The sequence below is a fragment of the Myodes glareolus genome, chromosome 25, assembly GCF_982192425.1.
Source record: "Myodes glareolus chromosome 25, mMyoGla1.1, whole genome shotgun sequence".
Classification (NCBI taxonomy): Eukaryota; Metazoa; Chordata; class Mammalia; order Rodentia; family Cricetidae; genus Myodes; species Myodes glareolus.
In genome coordinates this window covers 27,717,626-27,743,307 of record NC_142050.1, presented here as the reverse complement: position 1 = coordinate 27,743,307, position 25,682 = coordinate 27,717,626, and the positions used below count along the sequence as shown (strand labels likewise).

The 25,682-nt window shown below is 42.3% G+C and overlaps 1 protein-coding gene across 6 annotated transcripts in view; it reads right to left on the bottom strand.

The window, feature by feature from the left end:
* Ahcyl2 (adenosylhomocysteinase like 2) overlaps nucleotides 1-25,682 on the bottom strand; it is a 169,728-nt gene that overhangs the window by 45,301 nt on the left and 98,745 nt on the right. The window contains exons 1-4 of one of the 6 annotated variants that reach the window (XM_085683646.2): nucleotides 20,230-20,617; nucleotides 10,988-11,099; nucleotides 1,454-1,597; nucleotides 826-926 (exon numbers count right to left, since the gene is read on the bottom strand). In XM_085683646.2, the coding sequence (XP_085539772.1) occupies nucleotides 826-926; nucleotides 1,454-1,597; nucleotides 10,988-11,099; nucleotides 20,230-20,289 (417 nt within the window). In that variant the 5' untranslated portion in view covers nucleotides 20,290-20,617. Of the gene's footprint in view, nucleotides 1-825; nucleotides 927-1,453; nucleotides 1,598-10,987; nucleotides 11,100-14,660; nucleotides 14,733-20,229; nucleotides 20,618-25,682 lie in introns of those variants that run through there. The other 5 variants (XM_085683647.2, XM_085683648.2, XM_085683649.2 and 2 more) reach the window with 5 other exon arrangements.

Below are 25,682 nucleotides of genomic sequence, written 5' to 3'. Positions count from 1 at the left end.
ATTATAGTGGTGCTTAAGCATTTATATATTGGAATACATTTTTATAAATTACTTTTTTATTTCTCCCTATTTTAGTTCTGGTTTTATATTAAAAATTTAAAGATTACATATAACATATAGGCTATGGTGTATATGAATCCAACCTCAGTACAAATAGAAGGTAACTACTGAGTGCAGTCCCTGGTCTAAGTCAACCATGCGGATTCTAGTCCCCTTTCAGAGCTAGTGGAGCAGGGCATGTGCCCCAGTCCTTCTCAGGGTAACATGCTGGACGACCCTACAGCAGACGACCCTGCTGTTTCTCAGCAGAAGAAATAGCCGTTCCTCCTCTTCATATCAGTTTGTGATGACTAGGTGCTGTACGTGCCTTTCTGTCAGCTTGAGGGTGAAGTAGGCAAACTGTGTCTACAGCCTGCCTTCCTGATGGACTTTTAACAACATCAAATAGTAAATTTCTCAACGCTGAGGTCAAGTCAAATCAGTTTCCTCTTACTTGCTGCTCAAGGCAGCTCAGCTCCGTACAGAAGCCTGACCCAGAGAGAAGACACTGGGAAGGGCAGCAGGAAGATGTGGAACAGCAGTGGAAGCGTCTGCTCACCTGGCACACTCATGTTCAAGCCTGAGCCTGGGCTTCCCAAGCTGTATAACCCTGGACAAATTACTCAAGCATACTGGGCCTCAGTTTCCTTGTTTACAAAATTGAAAAAGGAATACATAACATCACGCGGATTAATGAGATAATACGGTCAGCCTGGTGCTGGCAGGTTGCAAGCATTCGGTGGCTGGTACAATTATTAACTGTTATTAGGAGAAAAAAAAACTCACAGCGGTCTGAGCAGTGATATGTGTACAACCCACAATTTTGGCTCCAGCCAAAGGCTTTTCTCCTTGGGCTCTCTTCCTTAGGGCCATCAGGGCAGGCATCTCTAAAAAGGTCCAATACAAACACAGAATATTAGACAGAGGGAATGAAAGATAAGAGAATAAGCAGAAAAATTACTCATTTAAGTTAAGACCATTTCCTTGGTCAGCTTCTGTTAGATGAGATTCCTGAATGTTCTCTGAGAGGCTTTCAGAGACAAATGCGCCCAGTTTTATTCTCTTATCTGCCAATCCTTCTTATCCAGGGGTTTCCTTCAGAATGATCAGAGTTCACTCCCTCCCCACAGTGTTTCCTAAGCTTAGGAAGTATTCCTAAGCTTGTAAATGTTCTTCGGGAGGTGGGCATATTGACTCATACTTATAAATCCCAGCACTTGGGAGGCTGAGGCAAGATAGATGCCTCAAATTCAAGGTACAGACTAGGCTACAGAGTTGAGACCTTGTCTCAGATAGATTAACAAACAAAAAAATATGGTTTAGTATTACACTGAAATTTGACAAGCCAGCTGACCCACGAAGTATTAACACAGCAAAATGACACAGACAGGTAGGAAGGCGTTTATTTCTTTACCTTGTTCAGCAATTTCGATTTCCCTGCGCCCAAACTCCGCCTGCTTGATGTTCTTGACACAGAAGTCACTACTCCCCTTGGAGTTCTTCTGCTGCTTGTCCCGGGGGGACGTCTCATCGTCAGAGCTATCTGTATATGACGCAGCTGGAACACAAATTAAAACATCAACCAGGGAAAAGATTAGCTTCCTCCACAATTCCAAACCGCTGGCGCTTCACTAGCATCACACAAGTGAACACCTCTAGGAACTCCTTAAGGAAACATGGCTTTGTACCCTCATTGCCTATGCAAGGTGCTCTCCACAGTTCTGAAAGGGCAAGCTGAGAGCTGCCTGAGGTATTCTCCCTGGGTAGCATTCATGTGGAATCTAGTGCTAACTTTTCCTTTTGAACACAGAGAAGTGTAATACTTGAATACACCAAGAGAGGAAGTTGCCCCATGAAAGCCACAGGTTAAAGTTCCTAAGCAAGCCAGTCATTAACCCATGGGTTTCTTGCCTCATAACCTCCTCTCTGCCCACCGCTTACATGCCTGAAGTAATTTGCTTTGTAGTACAATAACTGCACAGATAAGACTTAAAAAACAAGGAGCTCATGGGAAAGTCATTAAGAACCACACAGAAGAAATTTGTTTGACATAATAGAGCTGTGTTTCTCAGGACTGGCAGAACTATTCTTGCAGATCCAATTAGACACTGTCAATTCGATGTGCTATCCTCCTAGACTAGCCTCTGTAAGAAGGAGTCCTTAGTGTTTCAGATTACAAAAGCAGCAAAGAAATATCCTCTTTTGGTACATTTAATGCCCTGCAGACTAATCTATAATCAATACACACTATTGCAGTGGTTCTCAACCTTCCTAATGCCAGCTACAGTTCCTCATGTTGTGGTGACCCCAACTATAAAATTATTTCACTTCCATAACTGTCATTTTGCTACTGTTATGAATTGTAATGTAAATATCTGTGTTTTCCGATGGTCTTAGGAAACCCTTGTTGTTAAGTTGGGAGCATAGCCCCCAGCCCCTCGCATCCATCCCAGCCTCCAGGCCTGAGAGTTGTATTGGTATGGACTCCAAATCCCACCATGCGGGGGGGGGGGGGGGGTCAGGACCACTCCCACAGGGTATTTAAGTGAGCTCCCAAAGGAGAAATAGGTAGTTGGTCTCTCACCCACCCCTGTTGCATTTGCGGTCTCCTGGTTTCCCCTTGGGGCCACCCGAGAGCGCAGGAATTCCATTAAACCTGGATATTTTTTAGTTTGGCTTGTTGTGATTTGGCTTGATTGGGATTTTTGTGTCGGCAGAGAGTTCACGTTAGGAAAAATTCCTAACACTTGTGGGTTGTTTAACTCTCAGAAGGGTCACAATCCATAGGTTGAGAACCACTACACTAGAGGGTAAATGGGCCACATTTGATTGTGGCTAATAGGTCACTGAATTCACAGCCTTAGTGGAGATCTTTCAGTCTTCATATTTGCTAATCATTTGCTGGATGGTCTGAAGCATTTCTTTCTTGATTTCTGTAACAGAGGATAGTTCTTCCTAATCCTTGCAGTTTTGGGGAGGATGGAGGACAGAAAACGCCATCCACAGAGCATTTACATCTCTTAGTGCAGTTAGCACTGCCATCACTTCTACAGGGAGAAAGCTGCAAAAGCTCAGAGCTCCCGTGGGCCTGGTGCGCTGATCTACTTAGAGCTAGAGTATTAAGGCATTTCTGGGATTTCTCAGCAGAAGGTCTATCTGGGTGGGGGTTGGAGAGTGGACTGTAAAAGGCAAGTCCAACCTTGCCCAGTTAATCAGGCACGGTGCTGCATACTGTGGGGTCAGCAGGGGCTAGAGGATCGGTCTTTCTCTGGAAAGTTGCCTTAGAGGCAAAGTCCTAACATGAGGGCACAGGAATGAACATGCTCACCAGGGGAGGTGAAGGAATTAGTAAAGCTCCAAAGGAACTTTTGTTCTTACGGGAACTAATCTGCACAAAACCTTTGGTTCCTCTCCTGGGGAAGAGAGCTCAAAGTACTTTTGGCACCAGAGCTAAAAATAGCTTTCTGGGCATCGTCTGTCCCATCCATCAGTACTTGACACAGCTTAGGAACGACAGGCTTGGGAGCCACACCTCTCCCACCTGAGAGACAACCACAACAGCTTCCCCAAGCCTGACCCAAACTTATAAGGAAATTGAAATTGAAGAAGGAGTTTACAGTATTCAGAATATTTTGAAGTTTTAAATCTTTTTTCCAGAATCATGATTATTTTTGTCTTCAGTGGCAGATAGTAATGAGTAAGACCAGGCTGCACCCAGGAGACAGAGGCAGGATGATCAGGAGCCCAAGGCCAGCTTGGGCTAAGGATGGAACTATGTCTCAAAGTGTGAAAAATTAAAAAGAAAATAGTAAGGCCAGGTGCAATAGTGGCCGCCTCTAACCCCAGCACGTGAGGCAGGTGGTTGGCTAGCAGTGACTAAAAGGTTGAGAATGAGTCGTTATTCTACCCAGAATGGTTCTCTCTTCCTAAGCCTATTCAGTTTTCAAGGATGAATGGGGGTGGGGGGAGAAAACCAAAACAAACAAAACAATATTCCTTTAAGAGAAGCACTCCAATTTAAGCTGTTTTGTCTTGTTTGTTTCTGCAACAGGGTCTGTTACATACATGCCGCGGCTGTCCTGGAGCTGGTTATGTACATCAGGCTGGCATTAAATCCAGAGATTCTCCGGCCTCTGTCTCTTCAAGTGGTGGGATTAAAGGTAAATGCCACAATACCTTGGCTCTAGGTTTTGTTGATGGTCTTTGTTTTCCAATTTAAAGAACAAGCCAGTTACATTATTTCTTTATGCTAAAGCTGAGAAAACTGGTATTTCACTTTCTTTTCAAACTATGTAGACCTTGTTATATAGATGATACTGGCCTCAAGCTCACAAAGTTCCACCTGCCTTTGTTCATGGTATGTGTACCACCATGTCTGGCTTTACCTTCTTTTTTATTTTTTTAATTTTTTAAAAATCTTTTCTCATTTTACATACCAATCCCAGTTCCCACTCCCTCTCCTCCTCCCACCCTCCCAAACCCTGATCCACTCCTCATAGAAGTTAAGGCTTCCCATGGCGAGTCAACAAAGTCTGGTACTTCAAGGCAGGACCAAGACCCTCCCGCATATATCTAGTCTGAGCAAGGTAACCCTCCAAAGAGAATGAACTCCAAAATGCCAGTTCAAGCTCTAGGGATAAATCCTGTTCCCACTGCCAGTGTCCCCACAGACTGCCCCAGCCACACAACTGTCACCCACATTCAGAGGGCCTAGTTTGGGCCTAAGCAGGTTTCCCTGTTGTCAGTCTGGAGTTAGTCAGCTCCCACTAGCTTAGGTCAGCTGTTTTTGTAGGTGTCCCCATCATGGTCTTGACCCCATTGCTCATATTATCATTCCTCCCTCTCTTCGACTGGACTCTGGGAGCCCAGCCTATGCTAGCTGTGGATCTCTGCATTTGCTTTCCGAGTGAAGTAACCCAGACCCAGAAAGACAGTGTATGTACTTACTCATAAGTAGATATCACACGTAAAGCAAAGGAAAACCAGCCTATAGTCCATGACCCTAGAGAAGTTAGGTAACAAGGAGGATCCTAAGAACCCTGGGAAGGGAAAATAGACAAGAACTTCTGAGGAAATTGGGAGCGTGGTGGTGGTGGTGGTGAGGGGGGCAGAACATGAGGGAACTGGATGGCCAAGATGGGGGAAGGACAGAGAGGGAGAGCAAGAAAAGAGATACCTTGATTGAAGGAACCATTAAGAGGTTAGCAAGAAATCTGGCACTAGGGAAATTCTCAGGAATCCACAAGGATGACTCAGCTAAGACCCTAAGCAATAATGTAGAGGGTACCTGAACTGGCCTTGCCCTGTACTCAGATTGATGAATATCTTAAATGTCACCACAGAACCTTCATCCAGCAACTGATGGAAGCAGATGCAGAGATCTTAATAGTCGTCAGCTAGTACCTTTTTTCCCTGAGACAAAAGGTTTTTCCTAAAGTCTTTTATACAGACCTCTGGTTGGTAAGCACAAAAAGCAGCCACTGTCTACACTGCACTAATATGTGACTCCAACAGTGACACACCCAGGTCAAGAGAAGAGTTTCTGTGAACATGGTGAAAATTTTATTCAACTAATGTGGTGGCATGCATGTATTTAGTTTTAAGCACACTCATTTTTTGATAATGCATGCTATGTAGTCTAGATTGACCTGGAACTCTCTATATAGCACACAAGGGCCTTAAATTTGCCTGCTACTACATTTTGAACAGTTTCTCCAAACATTGTAACCATCAGCACACTCTAAAGCTCAGTTTCTAACAATGAGCAAGTGGTGCAGTACTGGTGGTCCAGGGGTGAGCATGGCTGCTTCCAAAAAGAAAAACAATTGCCCACTGCAGGACAGGACCTCATTGCCCACTGCAGGACAGGACCTCAGACCCAGTGTCATCCCTTGTTTACTAAATGACCAGTTGTCAATTATCCTAGGATAAGACGGGGAATAGAATAGACGCTTCCTCTCCACAAGCTCGGCCTTTCACTTAACTACCTGTAATAAGAAATCTTAAGAGGAAATGAGATAATATCCAAAATGTTTCAGTTTTCAGGCAGAAAAGATTATTACCTAAAAATTACAATATAATTTTATTACAGGGTGGCCTTGTTTCATTTTCAGGAACCAAAGCATAACCTGAATCACTAATCCATAATTGATCCCACTGCACATATGTACACATGTTCTATGGCCTGCACCTGATTTACCTAAGTTATCTCCTAGCACCCGAGAAGTTGTGGGAGCTTGTTAGGAGGCAAGCAGTTAGAAATCCGATTGAGTTAGGCTTATTAAATTAATTAAAGTTAGGAAGCTCCTCTTGGGCCCAATCTACTTATTTGTTAATGGAAATAACAGTCGGGACCTGTGATTGAATGAGTTGTACTGATGAAGGACTTAAGAAATAGGTGAGAAGTTACGTTAGCAGCCCAACACAAACAGAATTTTATTATTTGGAAAAAAATATTTAAAATCTCTCAAAATTCCTAAGTACCAATTATAAGTGCAAGGCTTCATTCTTCCCCATCTGAAACCAATTTGCTCATCATAAAGATAAGATTTTCATGGACACACCACCGAGAATGGTCTAAACTGGAAGAAAAGTGGTTCAGTGGTTCTTTTTACTTTCCTTTATGATTTTTTTTTTGCTTAGGAGGTTTCATATTTAATAAGTGCTACCAGGAGGCAGAGATGGGCAGATCTCTGTGAGTTTAAGGCCAGCCTTATCTATATGGTAAGTTCTAAGATAGCTAGGGCATGTAGAGAGACTGTCCTAAAAAAAAAATTATAAGTAAACAAATAAAATAAAAAGTACTGAGTTCAAGGGAATAATACCTTTTAGAAATTAGGCCAGAAAATATGAATACTACATGCATAGATAATATTTCTGAAAACACAATCTAAAATGTATTCAGATGAGCATAACTGGGTTAGTAGAATATCACAATAAAAATGGTGAATTTTATTTCTAAGTAAAATATTTAAGTACTAGAGATTATATAAGGGTTTAAGCTTATCAGGAAATAAATAACTAGATAAGCCAGGTGATCCTGTCATTTAAATGCTTTCTATGAGGCCAGATGGACATTTGCCAGGGATGTCACAGTCACACAGATGACAAGTCCAGCATCCACCAGATCATGTCTCTACTTTTGTCTCCCAAACCAGGGTGTTTCGAGATAGGGTGACTTCACCTACATGCCCAGTCATAAAAGGGCTCCCTTATCTTTTAACTCTCATCAAGACCTTTACAGGATGGATGTACTCCCAACTCCAGGGAACCGCAGATACCGTGGCTCCTGTACTCCTGGAACACGTCATCCCTCAGTTTGGCAAGCCGTTTCCCCGAGCTCCTGGGTTGTCATGCTGGTATCACCTCTCCAGGGTCAAGGACATATCTACTCTTTCATCTGGCTCATTCATCCTTGCCTCTTCTGTACAATCAGGGCACATGTCTGTTTCATTCTTTTTCCCATGGCTAGCCATGATCATAGGGTAGGTGTTAATAATCTTTTTTTTTCTCCTAACAACCTGCCTTCTCCGCTCCCTTAAGAAACAGATGCCTGGGGTCTTCAGAATGGCAGTTAACCAAATGCTCCTTCACCCACACCTCCCACTGAAGGTGATCCCACCAACTCCCAATTCCCCTTCCCCACGTTGTCCCATGCCTGCAGGAAGTAGCCAGACTTGAACCAGCACCCCTATACCCAAGGAGTCTGGGATGTTTAAGGAGAAGCCCTATTGCTATCCATATATACCCAAAAAGGTTGAGATGTTGGGGTTCCCCAGCTAGGAGCCCCATTCCATGGTCTGGTCTCATGCCTCTCATTTCAAACCCCACCCCTGAGAACACCCACCAAAAGAGAGCCCTTCCCTGGGGCTGCTCAAGACCATGCCTATAGGCTATATAAGACCTGGTAGCCATATTTGCCATGTGATTCTTCCTCTGCCTTCCCAAGGGTCACTCAGGAGTTGCTTTGCTTTGTTCATTAAACCCGATTTATCAATTCCTTTTGTTTGGCTTATAGCATCAACGGCAAAGGAACCCAGCAACCGGGTATCCAATATCTATCATTTTGATTCCTTGTTTCTGAACTAATGTCCTTCAATGGCTATATCAGACTGATAACTCACGACTTATAAAACCATCAGTTTCACAATATGAGCCTGCTAGGCATATACTGGTTCTGATGGGAGATTCTCTCCTTGTGCAACATTCTCATTGTGAATTGAGATTAGGGCGAATGTAGGTCGGGTTTGCAAAGGCCATCTCTGGATCATCTTTCCTCAGCTTACTGTCATCCTCACAGCAAATATTAGCATCTACTATGATCCAAATACTGTGTGATCTGCTAGAGACACCTGTGACACAGACAGGCCAGGCACTCGTGCTCACAGAATAGTTATCTGTATTTGTGCATGCATATAGAGAGGTATAAAACAAAACACATATGCTAATTTTAAAACATAAATCAAGATGATGTAAGACACCCCAAAAGGGTGACTATTGCTGTGATGAGACACCATGACCCAGAGAGAGTTAGAAAGGAAAGGGTTTATTTGTCTTACTCTTCCACATCTCTTCAGCATCAAAGGAAGTCAGGCAGGAACTCTAACAGGGCAGGATCCTGGAGCCAGGAGCTGATGCAGAGGCCATAAATGGGCGCTGCCTACTTACTGGCTTGCTCATTAAAGCTTGCTCAGCCTGCTTTCTTATGCACAACCCACAATGGGCTGGGCCTTCCCCCATCAATCACTAATTAAGAAAATGGACAAGGACTTGCCTACAGCTTGATCTTACGCAGGCATTTTCTCAATTGGGATTCCCTCCTCTGGTAACTCTAGCCTGCCAAGTTGACATAAAATTAGCCAGTAGAGATAACAACTTCATATAGTTCAGTCTACAAGGTCCAAATTATCAGGACGAGACCAGTTAACATCACTCGTCAATAATCTATATACAAGCATTGCATGCTTACTTGGAAAGCAAGGGATCACCCACATTCATTTAGGCATACAGTATTTTTAAAGTGTCCTCTATACATAAGAGGCTTGTTTGGGAAGGTAGGCATTGGTTTCCTTTCAGGAACACAGATGTACAGTTCTGGTTGTGTAGGGAAGAGATTGAACTGGAGTTAAAATTTTAAATCATTATTAGTTAGTACTGATAATGCTAAACACATGTCTTAAAATGTTATAGACTATTTCATAATTCATTTTCACATTATGGCTTCCAGAGTTAAATGAACTAGTTCACAAATTTTCAGCATATTTACTTCAGTAGAATACGATGAGTATCAATTTCCCAATCTTCAGACAAATACCATAGATATTTATATCACACAGTGTTCCAACTGCTATGGATGGAAAGTAAACACAGACATGTAAATAATGTTTAACAACAACCCACCCAATCTAATGTTTCCCAACTAACCATTTATTAAATGTACACAATAAAAATTCCTTCCTTACTTGTGTGAAAAATGAATACAGTTAATCATGATACAAGTTTTCTAGTTGGGCAGTGGTGGCACACTCCTTTGATCTCAGCCCTCGGGAGGCAGACGGGGGTGGATCTCTGAGAGTTCAAGGCCAGCCTGGTCTACAGAGTAAGTTCTAGGACAGTCAATGCTACAGAGAGAAATCCTGCCTCAAAAAGCAAATACAAGTGTTCTAAGGAGTATCACTATTTACAATGTTTAGAAGTAACCAGGGCAGGACTGAAGAGATGGCTCAGTGATGGCTCACTGGCTGCTCTTCCAGAGGTCTCGAGTTCAATTCCCAGCAACCACATGGTGGCCCACAACCATCTATTATGGGATCTGATGCTCTCTTCTGGCTCACAGGCCATATAGATAAAGTACTCATATACACTAAAAAGTAAAATAAAAATAACTAAAAAAAAAAAGCAGTTGGAGAAGGGGCTTAGCCAACTGTGAAAAGGAACTGAGATTTTGTTGCGAGATGGTAGTGTATGCCTTTAGTCCCAGCTTTTGGGAACCAGAGGCATGTGGATCTCAGTGAGTTTGAAGTCAGTCTGGTCTACAAAGCAAGTTCCAGGACAGCTAGCTAAACAAAGAAATCCTATCTCAAACAAACAAACCCAAACCAAACCAAACCAAACCAACTAACAAACAAAAAGCAACCAGGGCAAACTCTTGGCTTCCTCCCACATTCCAACAGAGGAGCAAAGTAAAAACAGCCCCACATTAGGTCAGACTCAGACCGGGCACTGCTGTGTTTACAAACAGCTTTTACCCTGGGGGGGGGGTGTCCTACGTAAGTAATAACTCATCTGACATTAAGTGACAATAGCCCTGTAAAGGAAGAAAGGAGTAATAAGCAATACAATGTCAAAGCTCCGAGGAGAAGGCAAAGTGCCCACTTACTTCAAATAGCTACAGTATCTTGTTTCTTGGGGCAATTAAGAAAATCGGAAATTCAAGGTCATTTCCAACTACATAAGGAGTTTGAGGTGAAACCCTGTCCTCATCTTTCCCCTGCAAAAAAAATGTTGGGGGTGTAGCTAGCGTATAGAGTGTTTTCTTAGCAAACAAAAAGCCTTGGGACAGAGGGAGAACACGAGGACTGGTACTGACTTTGCAGGTACCACAGAGCCATCCCATGCACATACACCCCCCCCTTTTTAAGAATAGAAAAAAATAACAAATTCTTTCTGTATGTCACTGAGTGAAGGCCACTGGTGAACTATTTGCTCCTGGGTAATCAAAGGGTACCTTCATCACCCTTTTCTGCCTCTGTCAGAAACTGAGACTTCTATAAAACCCAGAGTTCCCAAGAAATCCAGGGATTCCATCCTGAATTTTTGGTTTAAATTTTAATTCAAAGTAACTTTTCAAGGCTTATATTATCAAGAATGCTTGGCCTTAGATAGATGGAATGTCTGTTGCAGATACCAAATAACCTTGACAGGGAGGTTATGGCAGCTTAGCACTCACCTGAGCTATAGCTGTCAGTAGATGACTGAGAGATGGAACGAGACAGAGATCGACGCCCAATTTTGGTAGGACGCTTGTTGAATTCCTGCTTCTGGTCAGCAAACTGGATCTGCTAAGAAAAAGAACCCTTGTTATAGAAAGGAAAAGAACTTTAGTTATACATCTTAGTCACTGTTCTACTGCTGTGAAGAGACACCATGTCCAAGCCAACTCTTATAAGAGAAAGCACTTAACTGGGGGTTTGCTCTCATTTTTGGAGGCTTCATCTATCACCATCATGGTGGGGAGCATGGTAGCCTGCAGGCAGACACTGGAGTAGTAGCTAAGAGCTACATCCTGATCCACAGGAAGAGAGAACTGGGCCTACCATGGGATTTTGGAACCTGAAAGCCCACCCACAGTGACATACTTCCCCCACTATCCTCAAACAGTCATCTCTGATGACTGAGCATTCAAGTGTATGAGCCTTTGGGGGCTGTTCTCATACAAACAACCACATTATATATGAAGAAAACATACTTTGATTTCGAGGAAGCAATTTATTCACAGCTTGTATTATTACAGAATGTTACCTTCACATGCAGTTTATTTACTTAAATAAGCCCATATTTGGGGGCAAAGGTTGGTAGCATTCTTTCCTTGAATGCACCAAGACCTCGGTATAGTCTCTAGTTCTGAATAAGCTGGGACTGGTGGCACAGCCCTGTAAACCCAGCAATTGGGAGGTGGAGGCAGGAGAATCAGAAGTTCAAAGTCAAGTTCAATTACATGGGAGTTTGAGCCAAAACTCTGTCCCCTCCTTCCTCTCAAAAAAGTTGGGAATACAGCTGAAGTATAGAGTGCTTTTTACCATGCAAAAAGCCCTGGAATGGATCCCTAGTACTGGGGAGGGGGTGGAGAAGATGACTTCTTTGGAGCTAAGTAAGGTAGTATAACCCTTCCAATCCCAGCACTCAGGTGGCCAAGGCAGAAGCAACACAGTAAGTTCAAAGCTAGTTTGGGATGCACAGTGAAAACCCTTGTCTCCAAAAGCAATGAAGCAAATAAACAGACAAAAAGGACTGTTTTGGAAAGAAGAATAATTTTTCATTTTTCATCAAATTTTATCAAATTTAAGCCTTTGATTTACTGACTACATACTTTGTACACTATAACCGTGACACAGAGGTGAGCAGGATGAAGCTTAGATGACATTTTTAGGAAGGTAAGTCATATTTAGAAACACTTTCTATTGCCTCGCTGAAAATGCAAAGCTGGAAAAAAACCTTTGGAAGTCTCTGTGCATCCACATATCTAGATGAGAAAACAGCAAGGTACAAAAAAAAACCCAAAAAAACAGACAGACGTGCCTCAACTTTAAGCTTCTGCGTGTGGTATGCTAATTTTTAAAAGATTTCTTTATTCAGACAGAACATTCTACATTTTCACTGAAATTCTTCCTGGCTATGCCATTCATAAGCTTTGTGATGCTGGTCAAGGCGATTTTTTTTGTGAACTTCATTTTCCCTTCAATATAACAGAAATAAAAGTACCCAGGTTTTGGAGAGGGTTAAATGAGACAGTTCACTGTCTGTGAACTTCATTTTCCCTTCAATACAACAGAAATAAAAGCACCCAGGTTTTGGAGAGGGTTAAATAAGACAGTTCATTGTCTGTGAACTTCATTTTCCCTTCAATACTACAGAAATAAAAGCACCCAGGTTTTGGAGAGGGTTAAATGAGACAGTTCACTGTCTGTGAAACACAGCCTAAGATTTGATCAACTTGCTAACTTCCCCTCCTCTACAGCAGGTAACCATTTTAATCTGCTAAAGATTTTCTAAGATATGTTAGCTTTTTAGATACCAATAAATAAAATACTTTTTAGTGTTTAGTATCATAAAATACTTTAAAAGCCATAAGCTTGATTATTAATAATGACTACATATGTGGAATGAGTGGATGATTGGACTGATTACATACTCAAATCACACGCTGTAGGTCATATTTAAAAAACTATCTGACAGTGACTTTCTTGTTTTTATCTATGACATTTTTTATCTTGTTTTTATCTAAGACATATTTTATCTATGTTTCCTACAGTTGGTGGCTGTCCTATCACTTACTTTATTAATAAGTTTTTACTAACTGACCATTTACACAGTTACTTAGGTGATTCTTCTGGATCCAGAGTGGCGTAGAGAAAAGAAGCAAAGACCTGACAACTGATTCTAACTTTTATGATAAACAAATGGCTCTTCCTTGGGCAGAGATCAGAAGGAAATCAGTGGCTACACGTCCTGCGCTCTGAGGTAACTCCCGAGTCACTGAGCACTGCGGCAAGGGGACCGACGCCAAAATGAAAGCTTAGCCCTCACTGCCGCTGGGGAATGCACAGTATTTCCACAGCTACAACAAAAATAAGTAAACAAAGCCTGTGCAATGCTCTCGAGTTTTCACTGTAATAGGGCTATTCATTGGGTTAGGCAATCATTGCAAAACGCAAAGTGACAGGTTTGATTGTTCTGCTAAAGTACCAATTTATTCCAAAAAGGATAAAGTGCCCTTTTTATGTGCTCCAACAGGAGGTCCATGAATCTTTATGTACTTCTAGCACAGCATTCAACACATGGTCTTCCTTTCTATATTCCGTCAGTCTGTGGATTACAGGCTCCTTAGGTGCTGAGTTTTATTCACCCTTATGTTCTCCGGTACTGACAGACACCTGCCATATCCTATGGGCCCAAATATATGCTGAATTAAGGAGCCTGAAGGAGTTTATTCTAGCTTCATGGTCTATATTTGAGGGAATATTAGTAAGCATTAAGTCTGCACAGTGTAATTTTAAGGGTTAAAAAAACTGGCAAAAGAAAGATGAAGTGCAAGATAATTGCATGCCTCATTCTTCAGAGGCCCATCAAAGAAAAGGGATAGATGTCTTTCCAAAGACCACAATAAGACAGTGTCTTCAGCAGTGCCTCCCTTAAAAGAAAAAAAAAGCCTAAAAGATAACCTCAGATATGCAACATCACCTCCCTCCCTACGATAGCCACATATAGACAAAACAGTCACATGTGTGTGCACACAGACACACATGTGTATATATCCACCACTAGAGGGGGCTAGTCACTTCCTCTGAGTTACCCCTGAGCCTTGTCCTATATAGTCTTTCATTTGTGGTTCCCTTCACCAACTTCAGCTCTTTGGGCACTAAGGAAATAGGCTGTACATAGAAAGCAAGTCTTGCTAAATTCTCACCAAATTCAAGGCCCCTATCCTGTGTTTTTAATATACAAGAATATTAGTGAGAAACTACTTAAAATAGTAAGCTATACAATTTCCCAATAAATGTTTCCTTTTCACTGATAACCAAACCTGAATTAAATGAGGCATCTCTGCTGCAAAACAATGACCTGCCGGGCCACTAAGGGACCTTGGCAGAATCAATCAACATTTACCTGACTTTCCTACCTTGTCAGAAACCAGAGTCCTTGCAGGTACCCCTCCTCTCCCACCTCAGCACTGGCTAACATCAAGGCAAGGAAGGAATAAAGCCGGTAGAACTGGGAAGCTCACCACAGGCCGGAGGGAAGGATGAAGGCCGGACAGGAGGGGAAGGAGAGTACAAGCAGCTTGCCTTGGACAGTAATGGCCGCAGCAGCAGCAAGACTGGCAAACAGGAGCGTAGCCTCACCTGGGCTTTAATCCCAGAGCTGCTATTGACAACGTATTTCTTCTTGCTGCTCAGCATACTGACGCACTACCAGCCAGTAGACTGTGACATTACCGGCAGTAGGCCACCTCTTTGGTCCAAGGACCCTTGTGGTCTGGCTTTGAAACTTTCTTCATCAGCAGTTCTGTTGGCTCTGGTTCCAGCTCGTTACTATTTTTTTTCTCTTTTCAGGGGGGTGGCTATCTCTGAAGCAGCTCCAGCAACCCTTTCAGCCGTACAGTAGGACTTAATAAAGTAGCTGTGCTAGAGGCTCATCAGCCATTCCTAAGTCTGGATGTTTTGCTTCATTGTTATTTTTCCTAGCACATCATTACACAGCTCCTCTGACCTCCAAACCTTAACAAGTCCCTAGCCAAGGCCCAACATACATGCATACATCAATGACTTATTTATATAACCCATGCACTTTTCCTGCTATAATTAACTTGCTAATTAGGTTCCCTTTTAACTTTATCTCCTCCTTTTCTATGTCAGATGATTTTAGTTAGCTTCATCTCATTAGAAAAAAAAATTAACTACAGAGCCACTGAAACAATCAGGGAATTTATAAGGAGAAGAAAAAACATTAATGGTATTAAGTGGTCAGGAGCCCTATTCTATATATACACTGTCCTTGAGTTAGCCAGGCAGGGGACAGTAGATTCAGCTCTGTCACCAAGGAAATCAATTTTCTCATTTTTTTTTTTTACTCTCAATTCTTTCCTTAATACTTAATTGCATATTTATTTATCTATTTATTTACTTACTTATTTACTATTCATTTATTTGGACACAGAGTCTCACAATGCAGCTCATACTGGCCCTGAATTTGAGATCTTCCTTCCTTAGTCTTTCAGAGGTACCACCATGCCCAAGTTTGCATATTTTCTATACAGATTTTTTACATTCAGTACCCAGTTTTATCTCAAGACTGATGCTTATTTAGTATTGAGTGACCAGTTCACTTTTTCCTTATTTTTTTTTTAAAAAGCATATTTTGGGGTTAGAGAGATGGCTCAGTGGGTTTGGAGTCCTTGTTTTGCAAGCATGGGGACTTGAACTGGAATTCTCAGTACTAATATAAAATGTTGGGCCTGGCTTGCATGTACTCATTACCCTAGCACTTTGGCATGAAGACAGTCAGACCCTGAGAGCTCACAGGCTAGCCTAGTGGAATGGCGAGCTTCCAAGTTTCTGGGTCAGCAAGAGACCCTGCCTTAAGGCAATAAGGCACACAGCAATGAAAGACACCCAAAATCGCCCTCTTAACGTCTCCTGTGCATATGCGATATGGTGAATTCACACACCCATACTCACATGCACACACACACAAAATAAAAACATAGTTTCCTGGAAGGTGTGATCACAAAGGAGAATGTATCACTGGGTTCTCAGAATCACAGAAACCTTATTACATGCCAAATAAAAATTCAGCCAAATAGAAACAGCATCATCTTATTTATTATGATTTCTGACAGGAGCCTGAGGAATGCTACCCTAGATTGCCTGCTACAGGTTTGGGTGGGAATATGAATTGATGAGAGAGAAGAGAAAGAAAAAAAGATAGAGGAGAAAAACTGCTCGTTGAGTACAAGAAAAGTCAAAATGATGGCTTGCTTTGCAAGAATAATCTTTCTTTCCAGAGAAAAGATCATATTAAATAGAGTTCATTGACTCCTCTGGGAGAAGAGGTATGCTAATGTGCATCGTGTGCTCACGTGTTACTTCTACTAGTGTATGAAAGAATCTTTTAAAAGATTTTTTATTGCATTTATTTTGTGTGTAGGGGTAGAGGTCAGAGGACACCTTGTGGGAGTCAATTCTCTCCTAGGTGGGCTCTGAGTATTACACTCAGATCCATCAGCTCGACATCAAGTACCTTTACTTGCTGGGCCACCTTGCTGGACCAAGTATAAGAATCTGAGAAGTAGGCATTATTATCTTCATTTGACAAACAGCAAAGTGGTTTTGTTGTTGTTATTTAAGTAGTGATGCTAGGAAGAGAACTTACAACCTTTGGCATCGTAGGCAGTATTCTTGCCAGAGTTTGCTCTCAGTTCAATCTCCAGAATTCATGTAAAGAGAGCCAGTTTGGTGGCTCAAGTTTTTAATCCCAGCACTTAAGAGGCAAAGACAAGCAGATCCTTGGGGCTTGCTGGTCAGCCAGCATAGCTTACGTGGTGAGTTCCAGGACAGACAGTGACTGAGAAACAAGACCCAAGTTTGTCCTCCACCATCTACATACACACCACCACACACACAAACGTATGCCGACAAAATAAGGATATACGAGGACTTTGAGGACTATATAATGGTATACAACCTAAAGTATTAATATTTCTATTATTTTTAAAAAATATTTATTTATTTATTTATTTAGCCTGCATGCCTGCACACATACCAGAAGAGGGCACAAGATCTCATTATAGATGGTTATGAGCTACCATATGGTTGCTGGGAACTGAACTCAGGACCTCTGGAAGAGAAGCTAGTGCTCTTAACCTCTGAGCCATCTCCCCAGCCCTATTTCTATTCTTTCAAAGCAAAATATTCATGATCTAGAATACAGAGATGTTTATAATTCCTAAAAGAGATAGTATAAAGGTTTAGTCTCATTGCCAAGTAGAGATTGTTCAAATATTCCTGAAGACATCTCTTTCCAAGTCAAATGAACAGTCTAAACAGAATTTACCTATAAAAGGAACTACTTTTGCCCCAAAGAATTCTGCAGCAAGCTGTCCCTGTGTTCCAGAAGGTTAAGCAACCAGATTTCACAAAGAAAAATACCAAGCACTACAGAGAGGATGGATGGGAGAAAATATTAAAAGGTGAAAACAGTTACTGTCTTCTCCATGGTCCAACACAAGATATTTTACCTGGCAAGAAAGCATAAAGATTTATCAGGAAAGATAAAATATATTAATGAATCTATATAGGATGAGTTTTCCGACTCCCCAGCAGTTTAACCACCTAGATAAAGCTAAGCAGATCCTTCAGATGAAAATAGGCTTTGGCAGGAGTTTCCAGTGACTGTTGGGAATGTCACCTAGAAGGTCTAACTTGTCATTTGTTGAGCTTGGGTTTCTTCATACTATGTCCTAGCTTGTATTCCTGCAACCACAGGCAAGCATTCTTGTCTGGATTTGATTTTAGTCCAATCTCCAGAATTCATGTAAAGACCCAAGAATATGGCTGAACTGGTTACCAGTTCCAGGGCACACACATCCAGTGGTGATTACTAAAACGGCTGCTGGGTGGGAGGATGCAACTCAGCTCTGTGTTCTTCCAGAAAAGGTTTGTGAGAGGCTTCTGTATCCTTTGGTAGCAAAGCCATGGCACTGGTGAGTTCATTACACTAACATGTATGTATTACATATTAGGGTATGAATGCAAGGCAGATATTTACCAAAACTTTCTTGATATTTTGGGCCCATGTGGGAGCTGGCTCCAGAGTTTTCTATTGGGAATTAAAAGGTACTTCTGCAGTTTGCAGATGAGGTCTGGGAATCTATAGGCCAGCACTAGAGGCGCACAGTGGCTAACTGCTGGCTAAGCAGGTGGCAGGGTCACCTTCAGACCGGTCAGAAGTTAATGACTTGTGCAGTATCTGAAAGAAAGCTTCAAAAGTCTTTGACAAAGAAAAAAAGCAAACGAGTCAATGGTGTTACTGAAGACAAGCCTCTCCCTATGGTTCCCCACTGCTCTTCTACCGATTAAAGGCACTTTTCTAGTTTTTGAAATAAAGGGCTAGGTGAGAGAGATACATTAAAACATTTAAAATGTCCTCCACACACTAGGAAGCCCTGGGTCACACGCCTTAAGCAGCAGTCCTAAGAACCTTAAGGTTGTTTTCCTGTCCACATAAACAGAGACAAGGTAAAAGGACACAGGCTCAGGAGCAGATCATCATCAGAGCACAAGGACTGTCCCTTACAAAGTGTAAGCTGCGAGAAACCTTGTATTGATCTGCAGTGGCACAGTTATGCTCAGTAGGGGTCTTCTGCAGGACTCCTTTACAGAAACAGGTCCCTCCTGTAACAATACCAAATTTCCTACTCTCTGGTATTAGCACTAAGTAGCTAGAGATTCAAAAACAAAGAAGCAAAACTAAAACAAGAATTAAAAAGCTAGCCAGAATAATTAAGTAACTCATTTCCAGTAATCTAAATCACTACATTTGGAAGGATCTTATGGATGAATAGAATTTCTTTCCATCAAATAATTTTAAAATGAGCACAGTGTTCTAAAATATTTTAAAAACAACAGCAATAGCCTCCATAAAAATGACATAGTAGCAAAACAATGCTCAGAATTCTCTGCTGAGCCTTTATTAGAGCTGGTATATATGTAAACATTGCTTTAATAGTTATTTTAAGTCCCTAACTCTACAAACACTAAAGAGAACTCCGACTATGTTGTAAAAGTGTAACAAGTTTACAATTGGGAAGAATAGAGAGGGGGTCCAAGAAGTCAGACTAAAGTTTTAAAAAAAAAAACAGTTAGGTACAGAGAAACCCTGTCTCAAAAAAAAACCAAAAAAAAAAAAAAAAACCAAAAAAAAAAAAAAAAAACCAGTTAGGACCCGAAGGAGTGTTCAAATCAACAGTGAAGGGCAGAGAACAGACAGAGGCACTGCTGCCAAACCCGCCTGAGCTCCAGGGGGGAGCACTGACTGCTGCAGACTGTTCTCCGACACCCACTTGTAGTTGTGGCACATGTACCCCCACCAATGGCAAAAGGCAACTTAAAAGGTTTCAAAATCAACACTTGAAATCAAATCCAGAAAGTCAATTTTATTGTCACTATTCTTTGTTTGTGAGACAGACCAGCTAGAGCCCAGGATAGCCTCAAACTCATTATGTAGCTGAGGCTGGCCTTGAACTTCCGATCTTCTTGCTGCTGCCCCAAGTGTATAGGATGACAGACTTGTGCCACCATGCTCCATGATATTTGGTTTTATGTGCTAGTTCTTATCATCAAATATCAACTTAATTATTCTTTTACTAAAACTATTTATCAGGCAAATATGGTATCTGGGAGACCTATATGAAAAGAAGTAAAGTTCTTGCCTTGTAGCAATACACAAAGAAGAGCTGACTAAAGGAAAAAAATAGACAGGTGAGGGAGAAACGCTTAAATTTCTTCAGAGACTGGAGAATGCAACACTTTTACAAGTTCTAGGTTTGTGTCCTCCTTTTCCCATATTCTTTCTTATTTTACAGCCACGAGGCACAATTGAGTATTAACTTTGAGAATACAGAACAATCGAAGAATAATCCACTTCTGTAGTACACTCACATACATCAGCCCCTGCCCACCCAAGCAGTCAGGCTTGGCCCTGGCCTGCCTGCCCTGAACAGGCCTTCAGTTTCCCTGGCAATTAAGAAGCAGGAGGGACCCAGTGCAAAGAAGCTAATCAGAGGAGTAATACTGTTTTTCCAGCAGAGATCTCAACAGTAGCTTCTTACAGATGGTCCTTGTCACCTGTCAGAAAAAGGCTCTCCTTTGCTATCAAGAAACAGTAGACAGGACAAAGGACAGGAGAACTCACCATCCACTCAGGCATGTGGAAAGCAGAGGTGCCCTCTTTACCGTCCCACTTCTCCTCCATAGTGCAGGCTTGGGTAAGGTATGTCCTGAAGCCGGTTTGGAAAGGCCAGGGTTACCTGAGGGCCCAAAGAATACTCCGGCCTAGTGACTCGGAAGGTTGGGGGTTAAAAGAAGCTGTTATCTCTTTTCACAGAAGCTTCCTGTTCAAATTAAGATCGGGAGCCAGCTGCCTGGCAAATCTCTCACCAGCCAACCTCAAAGCCTTCTGCCCGCCACTGAAAATCAGAGCAGATGCAAAGCTCTGTACTGCAGTTCCTGCAGGGCACTCCAGCCCACTCCTCTGTGGGGCTTCCTGCAGCAACAGGCTGCCTTTCTTCCCTGAGTATAAGGCCCTGGTTAATTTTCTCCCGCCCCTCAGACACGTCACTGGAAGTGCTGATACCAAGATCAATAAAGATGAGGTCAAGGAGGCAACACCCCTTTCTTGAGAGCTGCTGATTTGGATCAGTACAGTAAACAGGCGTTTCCTTGAAATCAGAGTTCCTTATGGCTTTCAAGTTCGAACAGCTACAGAAGATCCCTGTCTGTTCCCACCAGGGGGCTGGCACCACCACCTATCTCAAGTTAAATTCTTATTGCATCAGACGTTCAGATGAAGCCAGGGAAGATGATTTTTACAAAGTCAAAACTTCTAAGTAATGTGAAAAAGTTCTGGGACCACAGCTCCCTCTGCTGGCTGCCTGTGGGATGTACAGGAAGGTCTAAGGGGGCTTGGTTGCAGAAACAGCACAATGCTGACTGAAATGCTTCACAGAAGCTAGTCAGGACCCACCCCCATTCCCAGGATGGGCATACAGGAGACCCAGGGTTTTCAGAGGAGTGCCTCAAGTCCAATGCTGATTTTTCCTCATAGTTTTGGTATCAGGAAGACAGGATGCCAACAGTGTCCCTCCCTGTGCAACCATCTAATTATTTACTCTGCATTATGTTCCCCCATACAAGTAAGTGTCCTCCTTTCTGAAATCTGGAAAGAGACGTAACCTGAGAAACAGTATATATATCACACATATATAACATATGTAAATAAACATATATATAACATATGTGCTATATATATATTCACATATTTGCTTAGTTTATTTCTAGAGGTTGTTATCCAATAAGAGTACCATAGGGTATTTTATATTGTTTGTGGCTATTGTGAAGGGTGTTGTGCCCCTGATTTTTTGCTTAGTCCATTTATCATTTGTATATAAGAAGGTTACTGATTTGGGGGGAGGGGTAAATCTTATCTCCAACCACATCCCTGAAGGTGTTTATCAGTTTTAGGGGTTCTCTGGTTACTTGTGTATATTATCATATCATCTATAAACAGCTATAAAGACATTTTGACGTCTTCCTTTCCAATTTGTATCCTCTTGATTTCCTTAAGTTATTTTATTGCTTTTGCTAAAACATCAAGTACTATAATGAATAGATATGGAGAGAGTGGACAGCCTACTCTTGTCCCTGATTTTAGAGGAATTAGTTTAAGTTTCTCTCCATGTAATCTTTGTTGGCTTTCAGTTTGCTGCATACTGCCTTTATTTTTAGGTATGTCCCTCGTATCCCTGATCTTTCTAAGACTTTTATCATGAAAGACTCTTGGACTTTGTCAAAGGCTAAGTAACAAGGAGGGCCCGGGGGGGGGGGCACATGGATCTCACGGAAAATGGGAAATAGAAGTGATCTTGCGGGTGTACTGGGCTGGGTGGAGATGGGAACATGAGGGATCAGGCTGAGGGACGGATGGAAGAGGAAGAGTACTGAAAGAGATGACTGGAAAGGGGGACAGGTAGAAACTTGGTACAAAGGAAACTCCCAGGAATCCACAAGGATGACCCCAGCTAAGACTCCTAGCAATGGTGGATTCATAGCTTCCAGTGGAGGGGTTGGGATGCTGACCCAGCCACACAACCTTTGACCTACAGACCTACAGTCTGTCATGCCTGGGGGAAATGGGGGGGATAAGGGTGACATGGAGAGATTGTGGGAGTGACCAACCAGTGACTGGTCCAGCCTCAGACCCATGTCATGAGAGTGCGCCCACCCCTGATGCTGCCTGGAGCGCCAGGACCCAGAGACCTAGGATAGAATCAAACAGGATTGGGGGTGGGGGAATGTCAGTGTAATGATGCCTAATAGATTGGTGCCTAGCCCAGTTGTCATTAGTGAAACTTCATCCAGCAACGGATAGAAACAGACGTAGACTCACAGCTAAACATTGGGCTGAGCTCAGGGAACCCTGAAGAAGAGCGGGAGGAAGGATTGTATGAGCCAGGGACATCAAGGACATCACAAGGTAACAATTAACCACAGAAACAACTAACCTGGCTCATAGAAGCTCACAGAGTCTGGACTAACAGCCAGGGAGTCTGCATGGGACCAATCTAGGTCCACTACATATGTGTGACAGTTGTGTAGCTTGGTCTACTTGTGACACTCCTATATCCCTAATGCTTTGGCTGGCTTCTGGAAACCTATTCTTCATACATGGTCACCTTGCCCAGCCTTAATACAAGGGGCAGAAGCTTATTCCTACTTCAACTTGATATGCCATGCTTTGCTGACACCCATGAGAGGCCTGCTCCCTTCTGAACAAAAACAGAAGAGGAGTGGATTGTAGTGGGGAGGGGGGAAGGGGAAGGAAAGGGAAGGTAGGAGAGAGGGAAACTTTGGTCCAGATGTAAAATAAATTAATAAATTTAATTAGTTAAAAAAAGAGTACCACAGAGGTCAAGCCTGTAATCCCAGCACTCTGGAAACAAAGGCAGAGGGTCAAACAAAGAGTTTGAGATCAACTTGGTCTACACAGTGAGACCCTGGAGGAGGAGCAAAATACCATGGAGATGATAGGCCTGGTGGTGCATTCCTGTAATCCCAGTGTTAGGAGATGAAGTCAAGATGATCACGAGTTCAAGATTACACACAGCTACATAGTGAGTATGAGGCCAGTTTGAGAAAGCAACACAGGAAGAGTCCCACAAAAGGTCGAGAGAATTGCTAGATGGTAAAGCAGTAGTCTAACATGTGCAAGGCCCTAGTTAGATTCAGTCCCTACCATAGGAAGCCCAATATCATGGACCTGGAACCACCAGAGACTCTGTAAAAATAACAACAACAATAATGCTGGGCGAAGAGGCACATGCCTATAATCCTAGCGCTCAGGAGACAGAGGCAGGCAGATCTCTGTGAGTCTGAGGTCAGTCTGATCTACATACACAGTGAGTTCCAAGACAGCCAGGGATACATAGTGAGATGCTGTATAAAGGAAAAATATTCATTGTTATTATGTATTTGCATGATGAATGTGCACAGAAGTGTTGTCAAAGCAGATGTGTGGGGGGCAGAGGACAACGTTTTGACATCAGATCACCTTTACCTTTACCTGGTGAGCTATCTTGCTGGCCCAGCACTACTCACATTACATATGGCACCCATGTGGATAACTGCATCCACAGAAAGCCTGAGAAAGCTTGGGAAAGAATAGAGTAAAGCATGTTTTGTTGGTAGCAACAATTTCTCAGGTCAGTTCTGCTTGCTAGAGGCAAGCAAATGCTCTCATCTAAGAGACACTTCTTGACTCAGCTTTAGCTGCAAAACCTTGCAGCTCTTTTAAGAGGTCCTGCCACGAAATATTTAAATGGTGTTGAGGAAAAGCTGAACGCATGCTTTTCAGTTTTCAGCCATATCAGGAAAAAAGCTGTGCTGTTTTAAAATGCCAGCTTTCTGGGCCGTCCTGCCAGGGCAAACTTTGACTCTTTCAGGCAGGCAGTCCGACTGAGTGTGGTCTGTGAGCAGAATGCTGCAGCTTGCTTGCTGGCAAGGACCTTGAAACGCCATAGATAGAGTTGTGGCAGTGAATATAGCTCTGGCTGGTATCTCAGCCATGAGGCTGGAAAGCTAAGGAATGGGCTGGATCTAACTGTCAAAGCCACAGCTTTAGTCCTACCCATTAAAGACTCATGTGGTCAGAAAAAGAGAGATATACAGTAAAGAGAGATTCAAAGAGGAAGAAAACCTCTAAATGGTTTACAGTGTGTTAAAAATATATGCAGGATAAAAGTTAAAGTTCTTAAAGTAAAAAAAGAGAGTAGTTGGGTGTGGTGGTATACACCTTTAATCCCAACACTTGGGAGGCAGAGGTAAATTGACCTCTGTGACTTTAAGGTGTGGTAGTACACGCCTTTAATCCCAGTGCCTGGGAGGCAGAGACAGACAGATCTCTGTGAGTTCAAGGACAGCCTGGTCTACAGAGTTATTCCAGGACAAAGATATACAGAGAATCTGTCTCAAAAAGTAAAAGTTAAAATAAAAGAAATAAAAGTTAAAATAAAGCCGAATAAAGATGGAAAATACACAGAGAATCTTAATATTGTATGTTATTATGCTCTCTTTAAATTGTTTGAATCCTGAGGAAGGAGAAACAGCTGCTAAAAGACTTTTGTTTATAAATGCTGCTGAACTAACCCAAGATAGGAATTTTGAAAATATCTTGGCTTCAAAACTGAAGTCAAAAGGTATGTTACTTTGGAGAAGAGATTTTGCTTTTGTTTCCACAGAAAATGAGAGGCTGTGGATTCATTCTGAGTTAAGAAAAATCAGGTTCGATAAAGGAAGACCACCTGAGAAATCTCCAATAGGAACAGATGGCCCAGATGACAGAGTTCTTCATCCAGAACAGGTTCAAGACTGCTGCCTGAGATGATCAAGACTCACAGGATACTCCAGTCAGAACTTGATTATAACTCTGAATTTTCTTTATGTCCCCATAAGATCATCAGCGCCCCCAATCAGCAGGAAGTAGCCTGGAATACTATGCCCACATTCCCAAAAAGTGGACTATGGATATTTTCCTTTGTTGTTTTTTTTTTTTAAAAAAAAGAAGGGGAAGTGGTGTGGGAGAATTATCTGTATTCTGTCAATCATGTATTTTAATAAAACGCTGATTGGTCAGGCAGGAAGTATAGGTGGGTCAAGCAGACAGTAAGTGGAGGCAGGGCAATGAGAACAGGAATATTCTGGGAAGCAGGAAGCTCCCTCTGCCATTCCTGCCCAGATCACTGAAGAAGCAACATGTGAGCTGACAGCTGGAAAAGGTACCAAGCCATATGGCTAACACAGACAAGAATTATGGGTTACCATGAGATGTAAGAATTAGTCAGTAAGAAGGCTGAGCTAATGGGCCAATCAGTTTATAATCTTATGGAGTCCTGTGGGTGATTTTCTTTGGGGCTTGGGATACTGGGCGGGACAGATACCCCAACAAGCCAACCTTCATGTTATAGATATTTTTTTTTTATTTTTCGAGACAGGGTTTCTCCGTAGTATTTGGTGCCTGTCCTGGAACTAGCTCTTGTAGACCAGGCTGGCCTCGAACTCACAGGAATCCGCCTGCCTCTGTCTCCCGAGTGA